Genomic DNA, 20077 nt, shown 5'->3' on the forward strand with positions numbered 1-20077 from the left:
ACAATTCCGTGACATAACATCATCAATAAAGGCCAATTCTGAAGCAAAATGTTTGGCCTGAACATACATTACTATAGTGTCCTCTGCCAATTGAAGATCACTCACAGTAGGGGTATACTGCGCTAAGGCATTTGATAAAGTTTTTATGTTTGTGGTGATCATCCATCTTTTCTTCAGATTAAGCAAACAGGCTATGATGATTTTCACTGTAGACCAACTAGACAGCTTAACAAGTAATCTATCGATTATGTGATTCTGAAGAATGGTCTTTGCAGATAATACATTAGAACGTTTAAATTCTGTTGCGATTGTTTTGGATGCGTCATCATCGAATGATCAATTTATCCCTCTTTATTTCAGCACTTTGTTTTAAAAAGTCTGGACCCACTAACCATTTTGCATTAAAATGAGAGTTTATGAGCTGATAATCCTCTAGATGCCTCATCACTAGGGTTTGCTGAAGACTCTATGTAGTTCCAATTACCCACATTTGTACGGTCATGGATTTGCTGAACTCTGTTGCCAACGTACATTTGGTAACGATTAGCCTCGTTTTGAATATAACCCAGCACCACTTTATAGAGCTGATGGTTTTCAAAACATTTCATCTTGTTGTAGGAAGGTCGCTGCACTCTAAACTTGAACTTGTTGCTTACGACACACCAGGATACACCAAGTACTCTTTCCATTGGTAATGAATCAGATTTTATATCTAAATCAAGCAAGGACTTTCCACGTTCAGATTTTGGTGTTACGTCCAGTATGTCTCGACTGTTAGAGGTCCATTTATGAAGCCGCAAACCTGCATCAGCACACAAACCAGTACTATTTTTCATGAGAGCGATGGCGTCTTCGGGAGAGCTTACTGACTTGATACCATCGTCTACGTAGAAATCATTTCCAACAAAGTCTGCAGCTTTTTTTCCCCAACGCTTCTCACCATCATCTGCTGCTTTCCTTAAACCGGCACATCCCGGAGAACTTGTCGCCCCGAATAAATGTACCATCATCCGATATTCTCTCACAGGGTTGTTTAGGTCGCTATCCTTCCACCAAAGGAAACAAATCTCTATCGCATTCATTTACAAAAAATTGATGGAACATGTCCTTGATATCTGCCATCAAAGCAACATGCTCTCGTCGGAATCTCAATAGCACACCAAGAAGGCTGTTAATTTGATTTGGTCCAGGTAGAAGACCATTGTTTAATGAGGTACCCTGGTATATTGCAGAGCAGTCAAAAACCACTCTTATCTGGCTCGGTTTTCTGGGATGATATAGCCTGTGTGTGGTACATAGCTGACCTTTCCATTGGCTAAGTAAGTTTAGTAATTCCGCTGGAACTTCTTCTGCGCAATGTGCCATGAATGTAAAGTAGTCATTTTTAAACTTTGGGTTTCTACTAAACCTTCTTTTTAAACTATTCAGATGCTTTACTGCTAAGAGTCTGTTAGGTAGTTGTATATTATGATTACGTAGTGGTAGAGGCATCTCGTAATGACCATCTTCCCTCTGTCTTATACCATCTCTTAATGTATTTATGAACAATTTTATCTAGCTCCATCAATTCTTGCACCTTGCTTGGAGTGATGACATCTTTGTAAAGTGTGGATGAAAATACTCTTGAATTTGTATGGTCTTCTGAGATTACTCGATGAGACACTGCCAGTGATTTGCATATGGTACCAACTATACCCCATCCAAGATCAGACCTTTATCCATATGGATGATTTTCTTCTCCAGCAATAATGTCTCTTGGTCGAATAGCTTGAGGCACATCATTCACAACCAACAACATTTCCAACCAACAACACTACGGAAACCTCAGTCATGTATGGTGCGATTTGGTTGGTTAATGACTTGAGATGATCCCATTTGGCTGCTACATCCGGTGTTGGAATTTGTGCTCTTTTAGCTGGTATCTCATTTCTAGAATATACAGTAGGCAACTGCATCACCGTTTGCCTATCATAGCTGAGAAGTTCCAATTTGTTGACTCTTCTGCAATTCACTGTATGATTAGAAGCATGTAGAGTTGACAATTTCAATTGCACATGTTCGCCTTTCAGTTGTAAATACTGTATTACCTTGTCAGAAACAACAGAAATTACTCTGTGGATCTAGAATACAGTATACTAATTTCTCTGTGGTAGAACCCTTGCTTCTGACACATACTGGTACTATCATGGAGTCATATTGATCACTCACCACAGACAAGAGTACATTTGTTGTCATGAGATTTTTTAGGTTGAGTATGCAGACAGGTAGGATACGCATCACCACATTGTTGACACTTGACAGTCGCCTTACAGTTTGCTGCTACGTGTTCTGGCATACAACACTTAAAGCACAATTGCTTTGAGAATATAAACTTCTTTCTCATAGACCAGGGTATGACCAGGAATGATTCACATTCATCTAAGCAGTGTGGTGACTGGCAAAATGAAAATGAATCTGTCTTTGTAGTCTCCGTTTTCAAACTTGAATACCAATTTTTCCTTTTAGATTTATATTCTTCTTTTGGTGTTCAAGGGGCATCTTTTGTATGCCTTGTACCTTCCAGCATTGGTAGATTAGCTTCTTCTGCTCTGCTACTTAAAAACGATGCAAATTGTACCAACACCATTTTTCAAGCAAGACGACACAATTGATCTCCATTTATTTTCGATATAACTTGGAAGTTTATTGAGCATCTTGCAGTTTTCGGAAAAGTAATTGAAAATACCCAAGTCTGGAATTGTCCGCTGTGCAACCACTAGCTCATTTATAAAGTCTGAAAAGTCTCTTAATCCGGAATTATCCTTTCCGTTGATTTTTGGCCATGCCTCAAGATTTTGCAGAAAAGCACTTGCCAGTACAGAGCTATGACCATATCTAATCTGCAGCTCTTGTCTAGCCTTATAATAAGCGTCCTCTGTTCGAAGCATCAAATAATTGTTTACTAGACTTTTCGGCTTTCCATCCAGATGTTGTCTTAAGTGATGAAGCTTTTCATTTGTAGTGACGGTCTTAGTCGGGAAATTTCAATGGATCACCGTCAAACTTATCCACTGTGATTGAAGGTAATTTAAATGAATCCGTCAATTCCTGTGGTACCAAGTCCCGATGTAACCATTGTTGTTGGTACTTGATCACTAGCAATCGGTATTTGTAGAGGATTATAATGAATTTGTAGGATACCTTTTTGGTGGCATCAGTCCATCACTTATAGACGTTGTAGGCATTGAGTAGATAGCACTTGATTGTAAATAGGACATTGCTGATACAGGTAGGTAAGTTGAGCACACAGACATAGGTTGGTATGAAGACAAACTGGTGGACGTCACAGATGTAATAGTTCCAGACAGGTAAGTCAAATATGAAGGTGGTAAGGCCCAAGGCAGGTAAGTTGAACTCGCATACGACGTGGGTTGTTCTGAAGTAGCTGCAGCCGCACAGGTTGAACTTACTGCAGTAAGTGATGATGATGATGATGACGCTAAAGCCCACGGCAGTTAAGTAGAATAACTAAACAACCTATCAGTATTAGTAGATCTTGTTCGATTGGACATCACAGGAACATAACTTGCCATTGTATTATGTATCGATGTTGAATAAGCTGTTATGTGAGCAGGTGTGGTTACTACTGGGACATAGTTAAGTGGATTTACAGGTGTCTCACAGACATAAGTCGAGTTACTAGGTTTGGTGGACATCACGGGAACATAATTAGAGTAGGCAGTTGGTGTAGTAGACACCGTTGTCACATAATTTGTATTTTTAGTCGTAGTAGACATTGCAGGAACATGAGCCATGCCGATAATTGATGTGGAAGTGGGCGTGGAAGTTGAACTGATTGCTATTGTAGTCATCACTGGAACACAAGTCAAGGTGACTGCCGTAGTAATCACTGGTACACAAGTCAAAGTAACTGCCGTAGCTAATTCTTGGACGCAAGTAGTGTCTGCCGTTGTCATAGTCATCATTGGTCTGCATGTCGAAGTGACCGTTGTAGACTTTGCTGGTGCAATGGTTGGTAGTGTAGGAGCATGACTTGCTTTTGTGGTTGTGTAATGCTGTTTGGAAATGATAGGATGAACAGTCTCGGCTGCTTCTGGCAAACCATCAAGGAATCTTTGCAAGTGAAAAGGAGTGCCTTCCATTTCATCACTACTCGGTAATGACTGTGATTCATCACTGTGCACACCAACATGCAAGACATCTAATCTCGCCTGACACTTGGCTAATTCCTTCTGTTGCTTCATATGAGCAGTTTCAGTTTCAAGCTCTAATCGTCTCTCGTCTAACTCAAGCTTCTGTATAGTAGCATCACGATCCAGCATAAACTTATGATGCTTCAACTTAACTTAACTTCAGTTAACTTTCTTTCTCTGGGTTCCATGTTAAATAAATACACAAATCAGCTTTCAATAACTAACAATGAAATCATATAAAATTACTTCTCTTTATCTTGATTTCTTTCTTCGTATATCCAATATATTCAACAGGTAAATAAAATTCCAAACAAACAGTCATCAATATCAAACCATGAAATCATATAAAATTACTTCTCTTTATCTTCATTTCTTTTCTTCGTATATCAAATGGTAAATAAAATTCCAAAACAAACATAAAGTTACTGTTTTCAGTACTTTTATTGCCGTTACGGAATAAATTTGGTAGTAGTTGCTGTTTCTAAAACGCAGTAGACAAACAACAATTCAACAGTACGAACATCAGGTATATTCCTTTTATTTTAGCTGGCTTAACACAATACCACTGCTTACCTGTGAGCTGGCTTAACAACACCACTACTTGTACCGGTTATAACCTTCTATCTACGTTAACACTGTTTTTATACACTGTAAAACTTGTTCAATCGTCTAACTGGTAAACAGTAACTTACTAACCTAGATTTCGCATCTCCGTTTCCTTTTATAAGCGGACACATTTGTTATGCAAATTAACAACTTTACGGCTGACTAAGCCAACAACACCGCATGGTGTTTAACAATACAGTACTAACTTTACTGTAGCAACAATATCTTAGCGGTTTACATCTGGAAAAATGTTGTTTTTTAAGGCTATACACGTCAGGCATTTTACATGAGGGTGGTTAGGACATCGTTTACACATCTGGAGTTATGTTTTTTTAAATTCATACATATCTCCTCTCTTTTTAGTCACAATTAATTACAATGAAATACTATCTCTTCTAAAAAAAAAACAAGCACATAGGTATAGGTGTAATTGTGAACAAGGGTCTCTACATGTAATGAATGTTACAAGTACAATTAGAATGTACCGTTACTGAGAGGACTCAGTTACAGTAACTGAAGGTGCCTAGAATGAAGTATAGTACAATATGTATAGTACTGTAGTAGCCTTGTCAATATGAGTAAATTTAGATACAATTATAGAAATTGTTATTTCAAACTTTATAACATCTCAAAACAACTTGAATCGATTAAATCTACAATGCTGGATAGCTTGAGAGTTTGCTAACAGCCCAGAGGGCGCTATTTAGAAAATTAGCTTAAACTACTGCAATTACAGGCAAGACATGTGCAGTGAGGCAATGGTGATTGTAGATCGTTTATAATAAAAGATACTATTTATTGTTTATTTTTTTAAAAGTTCTGTTTCCTCTTTTTACAATTAATTACAATGAAATACTATTTACTATTGTTACGGGCTTCTCATGAGTCCGAGCGGTTTTTCTTATGTAGTCAGATAGGAGAAACATTTAATTTAATTATAAGTTATAATTTAAAGTTTAATATATATAGTCATCAGACAAAGATGAACATTAAAAATGCAGTAAAGTTAAAGTATATTTCTTTAATGAACAGGCCCTCTTGCTGGCCTGTGTCTGTTCACCTTCATACCTGGCTAAAACTTGCAGTGTTGTGAATAACAAGAAATGTCATAATTGCGGAAAATCTGGACATTTTGCGGTAGTGTGCCAGTCAACAAAACGAACTAATCACTCAGGAAAGTCAAGACCAAGACAAGTGTATCAAACCACGACGAACAGTAGTTCTGATACTGATAACTCTGAGACTGCATTTGTTTTAAAAACAAAAGATACTAAACCATTGTGTACTGTAAATGTTAACGGTAAAGATGTAAGGTGTTTGATTGATTCAGGAGCCAGTGTAAATATTATTAATTATGATATTGCCAGAGAATTAAACATAAAGATTAGGCCTAGTAAGATGAAAGTGTATACTTATGGATCAAAAGAACCATTACGAGTAAAAGGAGAGTTTGATGCCTATGTGCATTATGGGAAAAGAGGTATAAATACAACATTTGTGGTAATTGATAATAAGGAATGTTGTACAATCCTTGGGTATAGAGGTGCAAGTGATCTTAACATATTAAAGATAGATATGTTGTGTAATGTGTCAATGACAAAAATGATCAGTTGTTTAACGAATACAAGGATGTCTTTATCGGAGTTGGTAAATTAAAGAATTATGAATTAAAGATACATATCGATGATAAGGTTCAGCCCATAGTTCAACCACAAAGAAGAATTCCTTTTAACTTAAGAAATGCAGTAGAAAGGAAGTTAAATGAGTTGTTAGATCATGACATAATAGAGCCGGTACAGGGTCCAACATCGTGGATATCACCACCAGTTTTTGTACCTAAGAAAAATAGTGATGATTTGAGAATGTGTATCGATATGCGTAGGGCAAATGAGGCCATAATGAGGGTTAGATATCCCATACCGACGATTGAAGAAGTTTTACATGACATGAATGGAGCCACACTATTCTCGAAAATAGATCTTAAATGGGGGTTCCACCAAATTGAACTGGATGATAAGTCACGTGACATAACTACATTCATAACACATTGTGGGTTATTTAGGTTTAAACGTTTCATGTTCGGTATTACAAGTGCGCCTGAAATGTTCCAGCATATCATGGAACAAGTACTGGCAAAATGTAAAGGGGTAAAGGTAATTGCCGATGACATAGTGGTGTATGGTTGTAATCAGAAAGAGCATGATGTAAATCTAACGAATGTATTAAATACATTAAGAGAAAGAGGGTTAACGGCGAACTTAGACAAATGCAAGTTTGGTCATAGTCAAGTTTGGTTATAACTGATGCTAGCCCAGTTGGGGTAGGGGCAATTCTAGTACAAAAACAGGATGATGGCATGTTTAAGTCTGTGTTGTATGCCAGTAGATCGCTAACTGATGTCGAACGGAGGTATTCCCAAACAGAAAAAGAGGCCCTGGGGATAGTTTGGGCATGTGAGAGGTTCCATTTGTATCTGTACGGAATTAAGTTTGATTTAATTACAGATCATAAACCGTTAGAGGTTATTTACTCAGCACGATCGAAACCATCAGCGAGAATAGAACGCTGGGTTTTAAGATTACAACGGTATACTTTTAGTGTTATCTATAGACCAGGAAGGTTAAATGCTGCTGATGCCCTCTCAAGATTGCCACTTGTAGTAGAGTCTAAGAGAAATGTAGCTGAAGAGTACATATATTTTGTTGCAAAGAGTGCAACACCAATGGCCTTAACCACTAAAGAAATAGAACAAGTTTCAATGAAAGACGAAACAATGATGTGCTTAAAGGAAGCAATCACTAATAATAATTGGTCAAATCCAAAAGTAGAAAGCTTCAAACATGTAAGAACGGAGCTAGCAGTAATAGGGAAGTTGATTTTAAGGCAACATAGAATTGTAATGCCAGAAGAGTTAAGGAAACAAGTGTTGAATTTGGCACACCAAGGCATAGTAAAATGTAAATCTAGATTAAGGACAAAGGTTTGGTCGCCTGGAATCGATAGAGAAATTGAGAATTATGTAAAAGTGTGTCAGGCTTGTCAGGTAGTCGATAGACAAAGTAGACCTGAACCAATGAAACCAACCGATCTGCCACGAAAGCCATGGCAGCATATTGGTATTGATTTGTGTGGTCCGTTTCCAGGAGGGGAAAGCTTATTAGTAGCAGTGGACTATTATTCTAGATGGTTTGAGGTAAGTGTACTACACTCAACCACAGCAGGGAAAGTGATCGAGACCTTAGATAATTGGTTCACAACTCACGGATTACCAGAGATGATCGTGAGTGATAATGGTCCTCAGTTTAGAGGTGATGAGTTTAAGAGGTTCGTAAATGAGAACGGAATTTCTCACAGAAAAACTACACCTTATTCTCCTCAAGCAAACGGAGAAGTTGAAAGGCAGAATAAAACACTCCTAAAAGCTATTAGAGCAATGTCTGCCGAAGGAAAAGTGTGGAAGAGAGAGATTAATAAGTTTCTGTTGGCGTACAGAACAACACCACACTGTGTTACTGGTGAAAGTCCAGCACAATTGATGTAGGTAGACAACTCAGGACCAAGTTGCCTGAGATGGGTAATGAAGGGAGAGACCTAAACGATGATGATATTAGGGTTAAGGATTATGAAAGTAAAGTAAAACAGAAGGAATATTGGGATAAAAGAAAGAAATCGAAAGAATCAAAAATTAAGAAAGGAGATAAAGTGTTTGTAAAACAGGATAAGAAAAATAAGTTGAGTACGACTTATGGAGAGATGCCATATAGTGTAATAGAAAAGAAGGGAAACAGTGTTCAGATCGAAAACGATGAAGGTGTACAGAAACGAAGAAATGTAAAAGACCTTAAAAAGATTGAGTTTGAAAAGGGTAATGAGAAAGTAAATGAATCGGATGTTACAGAGTAGAAGTTTATAGTTTTAATGTTATAGTTTTAATGTTAGTTAATTTTAGTTGTTATCTTAAATGAGAAAAGAAGGGATGTAGTGTCTATAGACACGGCGACCGAGAGGTCAAAGGTTGTTGAGCACATAAAGAGTGTGTGCGGTTTTGTTGTGCTGCGAGCACGAAGTATCGATAATAAATGCACCGTTGTTTGTGTTAAATAGAGTTAACCCGTCTCGTGATTACTACATTGTTATGACGACTAAGAGAGTAAGTGTATAGGAACTTACAGAGGTAACTAACTTTACAATACCAAAACTAAAAACTAAACTTAAAACATATCATCTTAACTATTTAAAAAACCCACCCTGACTTCTGATTGGCCAACAATATTCCAAGTAGTTTGATAAATTAGCCTTTTTCAAAAATTTAGACAAAATTACCGTTAACTTTGTCTGGGGCTTTTTTCTAGGCCACATGGTACCATATGATGTGTGTAACTGTAAGAGGAGTAACTAAAGGTTACTGGATAATAACCTCTATAGTATGAGTTATTATCACAACTATATACTATATAAATAATAAACACATAGGTGTAATTGTACGTACTTGACTCGGCAGCGCTAATTAAGCGGCTCCCTGACCAGCATATACGTACATATGTGGTTTCGTACTGTATATAACTTTTGTTTCATCGTTTTTAACATTTCTGTTTCATTTTGATGTCGTTTTGAGGGTATTTTGGGCGTTGTTTGGTGTTTTTGGTGCTACAGTATTACTGTATGAAATGTTTAGCAGTTCCAATCAGACAGTGTTACGCATACAAGTCTTGTATGCAAGAAATGCATTCAAGCTCAACACAGGTACACCGCCGCATACCACGTTCCCAGTTGTTGAACAACGTAAGCATTGGAGACGGAGAGGAGTTCGGGGTGGAACAAAAAGGCGAATTTCTAATCGTGATACATAGAACTGTAGGCCTATTACCGGTATCGAAAAGAGGACGCGGAACCTATACAACTTACGAACGTTACAAAAAGCATCCACCACTTATAGCGTAATAGGTAAGCCTAGTCAGTTTCCAATAGTTATGCTTACCAATCCATGGTCTATAATGAATAAGATTGATGAAATTTCTATGTATTTGGAAGATAAACATATTGACATTGGTCTGTTTAGTGAATCATGGACTAATAAAGAAAACGAACACAAAATTAATATCGACGGATACTCCTGTTTTAGTAGTGGACGGAGTGATCGTATAGGGGGTGGCGTAGCTGCACTAATTAATCCTATTCCTATTCCAGATGTTCTGGAAGGTATGTGGATTAAAGTATCGCTACCAAAAACGCCACGAATCATGTCATCCTTACATTTGTGTATTATTTATTACAGCCCTGGACAACCAGTTAGTACACAAACAATACTTCTTCGTTATTTAAGAGAATCCGTTGACAGCATTAGAACATCATCACCGTCAGCGGCGATTATCATTAGCGGTGATTTTAACGAAGCCCGCGCGAAAGTTAAACAATTCGACAAGTTGTCAAACCATCAACTAGGGACAACAGTGGTAATATTCTGGACTTGCTTATAACTAACATTTATCAACATTACGAAGAACCGGTTGTTCATGCACACTTTGGTCGTAGTGACCATAATTCGATTTTATGGAAACCAAAACCTGGATTCGTCTGCATTAAGGGCCGCAATGTTATTAGGTCTTTCCGGCCTTTTAGCGAATCTGCTTGCAATATATTTGGTCAATGGATAACATCACAAGATTGGCATGAAATACTGGAAACCGACGACCTTGATGAAAAAGTAAATACTTTCGAATCAACATTATGTCTGGCATACGAACGTTGTTTTCCAAAGTGCAGAATTAAAGTTCATTCAAATGATAAACCATGGATCACACCAAAAATAAAAGGACTTTGTAAGGAGAGACAAATTAGCTTTCATAAATATGGAAAATTGTCCCGCCAGTTCCGTACACTTAGAAACCAAGTAATTTGGGAAATCAAACAAGCAAAGATTAAATACTACAAATACGAAGTTAACAATCTGCAAAACACTAACGCAAAGCAGTGGTTCCAAAAAGTTAACCAAATATGCGGTACGAATAAAAAGAAATCGGTGTTGAATCTAGAAAATAAAGAAACCGATCCGCTTAAAATTTGCGAACTAATAAATAACCACCTAGCGAATATATGCCAGAAGATTGAACCCCTACAAACTAATAGTCTACCATCATACCTTCCTTGTGGCTATGCACCGACACTCAACTTCTGGCAGGTGTATCATTAGCTTCAGAAAATAAACTGTAACAAGTCAGTTGCCCCGGGTGATCTACCGCCTCGCGTCATCAAAGAGTTCGCATTTGAAATTGCATCACCATTAGTTGACATCTACAACGCATCACTCTCGCAAGGCATTAGTCCTGCGCAAGTGGAAAGAGGCGACCATAACCCCACTTCCTAAAGTGAAAGGACCCGTCAACTTAAATCAAATCAGACCCATATCCATTACACCAATTTTTGTACGCATGCTAGAACACTTGGTCTCGTCATGGATAAAACCAAAGATCGTGCCTAAATTAGACGAAATGCAATTTGGAAATCGCACAGGAGCGTCTACAAGTCACTATCTTACTAGCATGTTACACTATTTACTTTAAGGTCTTGATAAACCTGAACACGAAGCAACGGTTATTGCAGTTGATTTTCGTGGAGCGTTTGACCTAATTGATCATACAATCGCTGTCAAGAAGTTAATTGATATTGGAGTTCAACCTGAATTGATGCCGTGGATTTGTGATTTTCTGAGCGAACGTAAACAGAGAGTGAAACTCAATGGCGGTTTTTCAAGCTGGCAAGGAATAACTTGCGGAGTTCCTCAGGAGACGAAACTGGGTACCTTAATTTTCCAAGTAATGGTTAACAATTCGCTTAGAGACTTCCCAAATCGGTGGAAGTATGTGGATGATTTGTCAATATGTGAAGTTCACAACAAGAAAACCCCGCCTAATGTTCAAGATCAATTAAACGAACTATCACAATGAACCAAAGACAATAATATGATAATTAATATTGAAAAAACTAACTTTATGAACATTTCTTTTGCCAAATCTCAACCCATTGTTAAATCATTACGATAAATAATATAAAAATAACCAATGTTGAATGCTTAAAGTTACTTGGGGTTCAGATCACTAATGATCTGAAATGGAATATGCATATCCACGATGTTGTTAATAGAGCCAGTAAGAGATTATACATATGTTGACATGTTTAAAAAGATTTGGAATGCCTTGTAACAATCTGCGTCAAATGTATATTAGCCACATAAAACCTGTAACTGAATATGCGTGTCCGGTATGGCACTCTGCTTTAACCATAGCACAATCAATGGAGCTTGAATCTATACAGAAACGCGCATGTAGAATAATTCTCGGACAAAAATATGCATCTTATGATCAAGCAATTAAACTACTTAATCTTAAATTTTTAGATCAAAGAAGAGATGATTCTTCTTCTTCTTAATTTTTCTAAAAATCTTTAACAAAATCGTCCCTAACGCACTTCCTAAAATGAGAGGCGAAACGTGTGGCAGGATATTTAGGAATGCTCAGAAGCAAAGTGAAATATATGGCAATACTAAAAGATTCAACAACTCATGTTTCCCAGCCCTGTGTAGACTAATTAATAAACTAAAATAAACAGGTTTCGAGCATAATAACAACAATAATAATAATAACTAGACTTAAACTCATCACTTGAGACGAGTTTGGTTATCCGCCCGCAACAAAACGTATCTTGCGCATTCAATTACTTTTCAGTTATATGACTTTTCCAAAATGTAGCCTATTCAAATTTTAAACTGCCCCTTCAGTGTAATAACCAAACTTTTATATAATTGTTTTCCCGTGATGGGACTCGATCCCGGTACCTCTGATACCAAAGTCAGTTGCACTACACATCGAGCCATATGAGCACCTGCCGAAGAAAATCCGAAGAAAGATTACTCGTTCATTCGGTATGTCGTGAACTCCCTCGATGCAAATAGATTATTACATATCAAACTAAATCATAATTTTGACTATGATGAAATCTTCACAAATTTTAAACAGTGACATATTATGAAAGTGCATACTTTCAAGTTTTATATATTAACATGTGAAGAAAAAAGATAAATGTTATGTTTATTGTTTTGCTCTTTGAAACTGTTATTGTTTGTTTGATGATAAATATTTCAAAAATTATAATTAATATGCAAATAATGTAGCCATCAAAAATGTTTTAACATTCAACACTATAAAAAATCACACTTATGATTCATACACTGTAAGAAAATAAAATAAAAATTAGGGGTAACCTTGCATTCTGATGAACTGTATCATTTTTAAAAGTAGATATATTTTGCAACATTTTCACAATTTGTTGACGTTTTCGTGCACAACCTGTCATGTTTAACGTGCTCGTAGAACGCCATTTCAAGTTTGGAAAATGAATAAAACAACGTAAAATTATTAACCGAAGTTTAAAAAACACAAGCTATGCAAAAGAAAAGCTCATATGCATTCCCTGTGCCGTGCGCGCGTAAAAATGTGCGCACCAGTGGCAATTTTTTTAACGCTTAAAATGATCTGAATCGTGCTCTAATTTAATCAGAAATTGATTTGAAGCATTTTAAAATTTCAAACGCCGTTTATGCGTCACTTTCTAATGTTCAAAAATTTGTTAAACATCCAAAAAGTTAGTCATTGATGTGAAGAAAACGTGGCTGAAAACTTCGTTAAAAAATACTTATCGGTTTCGAAGTTATGACCGATTTAAGATTTTCAGAAAATCGCGTGTGACTTACGCTACGCGGATCTGACATCGACAAAAAGCTTGTCTGTACATCTTCAGTTAAATGTCTATATGTTGACCAAGTTACATCATTTATACCATAATATTTCTAGATAAAATAATGTTAAAATACTATATTTTTAAAATATTTTTTTGGTTTAAAAAACGTTATAATATTTCGTTTTCAATAGATGAATTTGTGGAGTTTTGCAAATGTTGCAATAACGTTTTATTTTAAGGTTTAAAGCACAAATTTTAAACGTATATATAATGAAATAATGATATTTAAATAACGTTAAAGTAACGTTTTTTTGACGTATTGTTTTGGTTTTAAAAACGCTATTTTTTGTATTAAAAACGTTATATAGGCGTTTTATTGCAACTTTTTAAACACAGTTTTTAAACGTAAATATAACCTAAATGTCAATTTTAAACACGTATTTCGTTTTTTGTGGAGTTTTAAAAACGTTAAAACAACATAAAAATAAAGTAATATTTGCAATTGCAATAACGTTTTATTTTAACGTTTAAAGCACAAATTTTAAACGTATATATAATGAAATAATGATATTTAAATAATGTTAAAGTAACGTTTTTTTGACGTATTGTTTTGGTTTTAAAAACGCTATTTTTTGTATTAAAAACGTTATATAAGTGTTTTATTGTAACGTTTTAAACACAGTTTTTAAACGTAAATATAACCTAAATGTCAATTTTAAAAACATATTTCGTTTTTTGTGGAGTTTTAAAAACGTTAAAACAACGTTAAAATAAAGTTTTTTTGATGTATTGTTTTGGTTTTAAAAACGATATTTTTCGTATTAAAAACGTTAATTTGTGGAGTTTTAAAAAAGTGATATAAGCGTTTTATTGCAACATATTAAAATACGGTTTTTACACGTAAATATAGCCTAAATGGCAATTTTAAAAACATATTTCGTTGTTTGTAGAGTTTTAAAAACATTAAAACAACATAAAAATAACATTAAAATAAATTTTTTTTGACGTATTGTTTTGGTTTTAAAAACACTATTTTTCGTATTAAAACGTTAATTTGTGGAGTTTTATTGCAAATGTTTTCAAATATGGTTTTTAGACATAAATGTAACCTAAAATATCAGTTTTAAAAACATATTTCGTTTTTTATAGGTCTATTATTGTAACAATTTGTGTTATATAACCTTTAATTGCAATGTTTTAAAAACGTCATAAATAGGTTTCCTTTACCTCGTCGCTGTACATGACTTCAAACGCAAGTGTATGACGTGTTTAATCACCAATTTAATGAATACATCGTATAATCAAAATATTACAATTCTGCACAATCTGTGGACGTTCTTTGCCTCTCTCAATATTTCGTCTAAACAATTAAAGCTTAACAAATCATTGTTTTAACAATAAGCAAACTGTTTTCTAGTTCTATTGTTGGTTCCCTTTATGTTTTAGAAGACTAGACGTACAGTGTAATGTTGTCACCTATATCTCATACATGAAATTGAACAGGTTTCTGAAAAAATATGAACGAGTAATTAACAGAGTAATGGGAAAGTTAAGTCATCATCCAGATCAAGTTCGAAACAAACGTAATCGCAATATTTAATGAATGTACATCATTTGTCTCAAGGGTCTATTTTATTGATGTGTGGCTCAGGTCATGATTTTGTTCCACTGTAATTTGAATAAACAATAATATTATTCAACTCTTATTATAAAGAGTGTGTGAGTTATAATTAGTGTAACCAATAACAGGTTTAATTTGTACTATCCAGGCATTTTTAGAATACCGTGATAATGATGTAGTCTAAACTTGCTTTTTATACTCGAAATATAGGCGTTTTTCCCTTTATTAAGAGCGACCAGATGGCGATTTCCTCGCCTCAACTAAACAAAACTAAAAGAAAAATACATTTTAACAAAAATAGCCATCTAAAAAAAAAAGATTAGTTTTTTAGTATGCCATTTATTCCAAGCGAATCAAGTGAGGATTCTCAATAAATAGATAAAATATACAATATACAATGTTTGATAAGACAGAGCAATAAACAGTGTAGTGGGCTTGGTCCATTTCATCTGACCAATAAGGATTAAGAGAATTAATGTGGTTTTTTGTTAGAGTCATTAACCTTCTTAGGGTATGTTCAAACTCACAGAGTTACGGTGGAGTTATGTAAGCGGCGTACATATTTTTGTGTCTGAACCATGCCGCGGATTAGCGTTTAGGGAGCTGTTACTCCGCGCCAGTGGCGTTAATAACTCTAGCGGGAGAGGGTAGATTTCATAACGCTAATCCATTGATGCATCAGTGATTTTAACCTTAACCAATGAAAATGCACGACCACGATTAGCAGACAGCAACTACCTGTACCCTATGATACGACAGCGAAATAGCTATGTCAAATGTATTTTCAGGTTCAGATTTTAAAGAACAGTAAAGTTAGCATCAATGATATGATATTTTCATAAATTAAATTAATTAATCAGATAATTGTCCGTGTAATAATTACGTTTTAAATTCTTTTGAATTAAAATTCAATTCTACAAGTAGTAAGAACAAATCAGTATATTTGAAGGTAAACATTATATAAATAAAAATAACAAAAAACAATGTAAACGATGTAAACTTTCATGCATTGTCATGAATGTATACATATAGTTCTATCTGCTTTGACCTGAGTGTTTTAAACGCATTGGCATTGGAATGTTGATCGTTGTGTCTGAACACCTTGGCTTTTAACGCCACGGATTACCGTACGCCTTGCATAGATAACTCCACCGTAACTCCGTGAGTCTGAACATACCCTTAAAATCCATTAGCTAGAACAGTGAAGGTAACCTGTCTAATGTGAGGTTAAATAAAAAGATATATAGAGGATGTATACATAATCAAATTAAAAGTAAATGTTGAAATGCAATTAAAAGCTATAGTGTTAAAAGCTATGTGTAGGTCTGCTACAAATAATGAAATAATGTGCTAACTGATAATTCATACAGAATAATGTACAGTACAGTACTATATATCCATTTGATTGCGATACCTAGTTATGTGTAGGTCTGCTACAATGCTATCCATTGAAAGATTGTGCTACCCGATAATCCGCATAGAATAATGTACAGTACAATACGGTATCTATTTGAAATAATGTGCTATCCATTTGAAATAATGTGCTACCTGATAATCCGTATAGAATAATGTAGAGTACAATTATATCCATTTGATTGTGCTACCTAATGTGCTATCCATTTAAAATAGTGTGCTATATCCATTTGAAATAATTCAGGTTTTTTGTTTTAAATATTTTGTGCTATCCATTTTAAACAAGATACAACGCCTAATTTTTTTAAAAACGCAATCGATTTAATACAAAGTGTTTTGTTTATATAGTAGCTATTCCACCATGCAGTATTTGGGGAATCCCCCACAAGTGTTTTTTTCAGAGCAGGGTCTGGGTATTTTTAAATAGTAATACCAAAAATTAATTCTATTCTAAGATATTAATTCTGTATGGAGAAAGCTTGAGTGGAAGTCGAGCATTACTTTTGAAAACAAGACGAAGCGCGGCTCAAGCGGAAGTTAAGCGTTACTTTTGTCAACAAATAAAAACGCAGTGCAAAACATCTGATGTACGATCGATTTCTTACAATGACCATGGAGATTTTTACCTCAATGCAATGCCAAACATGAAAACACAATATATTCATTCATAACTTTTAAATATTTCCATGGCATAATAAACAAAAATTTCCAGGCTCTGACCTTCAATGAAGAACAAGAATGGCCTTAAAAAAAAGTTAATTGCTATATTATGTTAGGCCACATTTCCACCCTGCTACAGTAAGAATTAATATAGAAAGGTATTGCCAAATCATTCGGGAAAAAAAAGAATAAAACAAGGCAAGATGTTGTTAATCAAACAACGGCCAAAGAATACCGGCAATTTTAATATAGGCTTTGATTCATAATTACTACGGTGGCAATAGAAACTATACTGACCATTTATTTTTACTTTAGAAACTTTTTTTTTCATTTGTAAATACCAAGGCACTTTTCAATTAAAAATTCTGGCCTAGTCTTCTTCCAAGGTCGTCACAGCTCCAGTTACAAAGTGTTAATCAATTTGCCAGTGAATGGCCCACTGGTAGGATAGTCCTTGAAACCGTCTGTAAAACACAATAATCACACACATCAGTCATGCCGCTAATATTTGAAAACATCACTCACGCGTAATGAGCCTATTATTGTGTGTGGGTATGTTTCAGCATCGATAACCATTAGACAGTGAAAACTTCCCTTTTCAGGCCATGCAAACCTAAATTTAGTTACAATTATACAAAATGTTATTTCAAACTTTATAACATCTCAAAACAACTTGAATCAATCAAATCTACTATGCTGGATAGCTCAAGAGTTTGCTAACATAATTACAGAAAATACATAAAGACATGTATAGTGAGGCAATGGTGGTTGTAGATCGTTGATAATAAAAGATACTATTTAGTTCAGTTTAAATCCTGTTTAAAGCAATAATTATGTTTGTTTAGAGCAGTTAAAAGCAAATTATTTAGATGGGCTTGTTTTATACATGTTCAAAAATTACTTGATAAATTAGAGTTTGACAGCATTTTAAATAAAAATCTTTATGTTTATAATTGACAATACTGACCTCTCTTGGTAGCCTATGCAAAAGCAATTTAATTCAAACACAGGTAGCTGATAATTATTTAGATTGCTTTGCAAAAACTCATCTTTACTGTAGTTAAGCCCAGCCATTCTCTAGAGAGCACTCAACTTTCAGCCTCCTTTAATACAAAATATCTTAATTTTAAATCACAGTCTCATGGGTTTAAATGGAAATTGGTTATCCTATATTTAATATTCGCAAATTATTCAAGTCTCAAAAGTGCTAATTTCTTCAAAAGCTACATTAATAACTCAAATTTTATTCAAATGCTATTCTCATGCGATCACAAAATCAGTGTGGTCTGTACTGACATACATTTTGGAACATTTATTGCCCAAAATTAAATATGAACACCGTTATATATCCCCAGTACCTTTGTACTGTAGTAATGTTATTGTAATGTATTCTAAACTCAAAGAAACATGTATTCACTTCGACTACTTTTTAACAACTGTTTTATTCACAATTCTATATGACTATTATATAGGTGTAAACCAAATGATAATACAGGAAGAAATGTACTGATAACAAATGTATCATCTTGCCTACTGGCACCATAGCTAGACATAACATCTCTCCCCTCCTAATTTCACATGTTAAATTTAGAGAGTGTAATAAATTTATCAACTTGGTTTATAAACTTCACGACTAGGTCTTATTTTATCAATATTTGTTCGTACAATACCTTCATGTGCAGTATGTGCTTGACCAATTATTTTACATTGCAATGATTTTAGGATTGCCAGTCTCTCCCCCCTCATAATTAAATCATTATTTATAAACACAATTTATCTTTTACAAGGTAATAAGGTTTCAATTCCTCATTTAACATTTTCTTACTTGGCCATGCAGTTGATTAAGTAATGTTGACACATGATCAGTATTTGTTTCTTTAATTAACTCATGTTTTGTAATGCAAGTGTTAGCATCCAATATATAACTTAATACATATTCATCATCATTATCAGCAGTATGGTTATTTTCCGTTACGGGGAGTCTATTTAAAGCATCGGCAACAGCATTATTTTGCCCTGTAACATATTCAATCACATTAAATTAAGTAGCCACTCTGCCCTTCTAGCAATTCGCATGGTTTTATGACCTGTAGCACATGAACTTAGCAATTTCAAATTACTGTAGCTTTGTGATCAGTACGTAATGTAAATTTGTTACCCCACAAGTAATTAAACCATTTTTTACAAGCATATATACACAAGCTAATGCTTCTTTCTCTCCCGTTGAATAATTACACTCTGCATTTGTCAATATACGGGATGTAAATGCAATAGGAATTTCAATGTTATCTTTAATTTGACTTAGCACACCACCTATTCCGTAATCTGAACTATCAGTGGTAACAATCACTGGTAATTTGGGATCAAACAAATTCAATGCAGTACTTTTAGCAATACTATTCTTTAGTTTATCAATGCGGCTTGTTGTTCATTACCCCACACAAACTTTCATTAGCAAATACCTTAATGGTTCTGATGTAGTCGCATAACTTGGTACAAATTTTCCATAGTATTTAAACATTCTCAAAGCAGTTCTCAATTCAGAGATGTTGTTTGGAATTTTTGCCTCGATTATGGCTTTTACGTGGTCATTATCAGGTTGAAGTCCTGAATCCGAAATTGTATGACCTAAGTATGAAATTTGTTTCACTCTAAATTTACATTTATCAAGGTTTAGCGTTGACCCTGCCTTTTTGCATTTTACTTAGAACATTTTCCATATTAATAGCATGTTCATGTTCATCTTTATCAAAGACGACAATATCGTCAAGATAGCAACATACCCCCTTTTCATTCATTAGGATTGAACTCATTGTTTTCTGAAATGCAGATGGTGCGGAAGACCAAAACT

The 20077-nt window shown here is 34.9% G+C and overlaps 2 protein-coding genes across 4 annotated transcripts in view; one reads left to right on the top strand and one right to left on the bottom strand.

Moving 5' to 3' along the window:
• Positions 1-20077, top strand: part of LOC144858633 (uncharacterized) — a 322958-nt gene that overhangs the window by 121587 nt on the left and 181294 nt on the right. The window lies entirely within an intron of this gene.
• Positions 1-20077, bottom strand: part of LOC144858651 (uncharacterized) — a 208604-nt gene that overhangs the window by 15717 nt on the left and 172810 nt on the right. The window contains exon 4 of one of the 3 annotated variants that reach the window (XM_078714752.1): positions 18194-18329. The exons of the other annotated variants lie outside the window; for them this stretch is intronic. Coding sequence (XP_078570878.1) covers positions 18315-18329 — 15 coding nt within the window. The 3' untranslated portion in view covers positions 18194-18314. Of the gene's footprint in view, positions 1-18193; positions 18330-20077 lie in introns of those variants that run through there. 3 annotated transcript variants of the gene reach the window in all.

The sequence above is a fragment of the Antedon bifida genome, chromosome 2 (assembly GCF_963402885.1).
Source record: "Antedon bifida chromosome 2, ecAntBifi1.1, whole genome shotgun sequence".
In the NCBI taxonomy this organism is placed as follows: domain Eukaryota; kingdom Metazoa; phylum Echinodermata; class Crinoidea; order Comatulida; family Antedonidae; genus Antedon; species Antedon bifida.